The sequence below is a fragment of the Penaeus monodon genome, chromosome 15 (assembly GCF_015228065.2).
Source record: "Penaeus monodon isolate SGIC_2016 chromosome 15, NSTDA_Pmon_1, whole genome shotgun sequence".
NCBI classification, from domain to species: Eukaryota; Metazoa; Arthropoda; class Malacostraca; order Decapoda; family Penaeidae; genus Penaeus; species Penaeus monodon.
The window spans coordinates 33503104-33504009 of record NC_051400.1 but is presented as its reverse complement, the minus strand read 5'-3'; the positions used below and the strand labels follow the sequence as shown (position 1 = coordinate 33504009).

Genomic DNA, 906 nt, shown 5'->3' with positions numbered 1-906 from the left:
TGCCTAGGTACGTATTTTACGTATGTGTATACATAAAAAATGTAATTACCAACAGGAACACTGTGAAGTTACCAATCAAATAGCATAAGTTCATTCAATAATTTTTTTCTTTTTTTTTTACTATATGTTTCCGATATCACCGCCATTGTCATGACTTATTATTACCATCATTAGCATAGTTACCACCATATGATAGGATCATATTGTCCTTCTTCGACCAAGAAGAAAATTGACGTACCTTAGATTTTCACAGAGGACATAAAAACAAATAATAAGTGTCAGCACTTTATTTTTTTATCATGAATAACGTCTACTCTTCACTGATGCAATGCACGAGAAAGATGCCAAATTGCATAACTCTGCGTGCTGCTTGTTGTAAATTTCCCTCGAACTATTGTGGCTGAATATCACAACACTTTCGGGGAATTTTCATCAACCAGATGTGTGGGTGAGGACATGGAGGAGGGAGGGATTTTTTTGTCTCATTCGCTTTCTTTACCGTTCCCAAATGAAATGTCAAACTTAAAAAAAAAAAATCAAAGCCATTCCAGGTCAGGATTCCCTATCCAATTAATCACAAGAGAACATTCAGATGAGTGAAAATAAAAGACAAAACATATCCACTCATCTGAAACAAATTCTCGTGAAAACAGGACACACTTCCTTCAACTTCCTTTTACATGAGGTTATCGAACAGCTCTTCAATATTGCTAGGAACCTGGGCCATTGCTTCATCAAGGGGTCCTTTGTAACCCACTTGAGCGGCGTATGTACGGAAGTCGTTCTTCATGCACATCATCAGCTGAAGGAGGCGAAGAAGGTACGAAGGAGAGACAAAAAACGGGGATTAATCACATGAATGTTGAAAAGCGAATTTTCCCTTACTTTCGTGGTGCAATTGGTACA

At 37.5% G+C, this 906-nt stretch overlaps 1 protein-coding gene across 1 annotated transcript in view; it reads right to left on the bottom strand.

Annotated features, from left to right (window-relative positions):
* Positions 1-272: 272 nt before the first annotated feature.
* The window catches only part of LOC119581977, a gene marked incomplete in the record, with an annotated part of 2305 nt that continues 1671 nt past the window's right edge, over positions 273-906 (bottom strand). Inside the window, 1 exon segment of the mRNA XM_037930162.1 lies at positions 273-802. Coding sequence (XP_037786090.1) covers positions 677-802 — 126 coding nt within the window.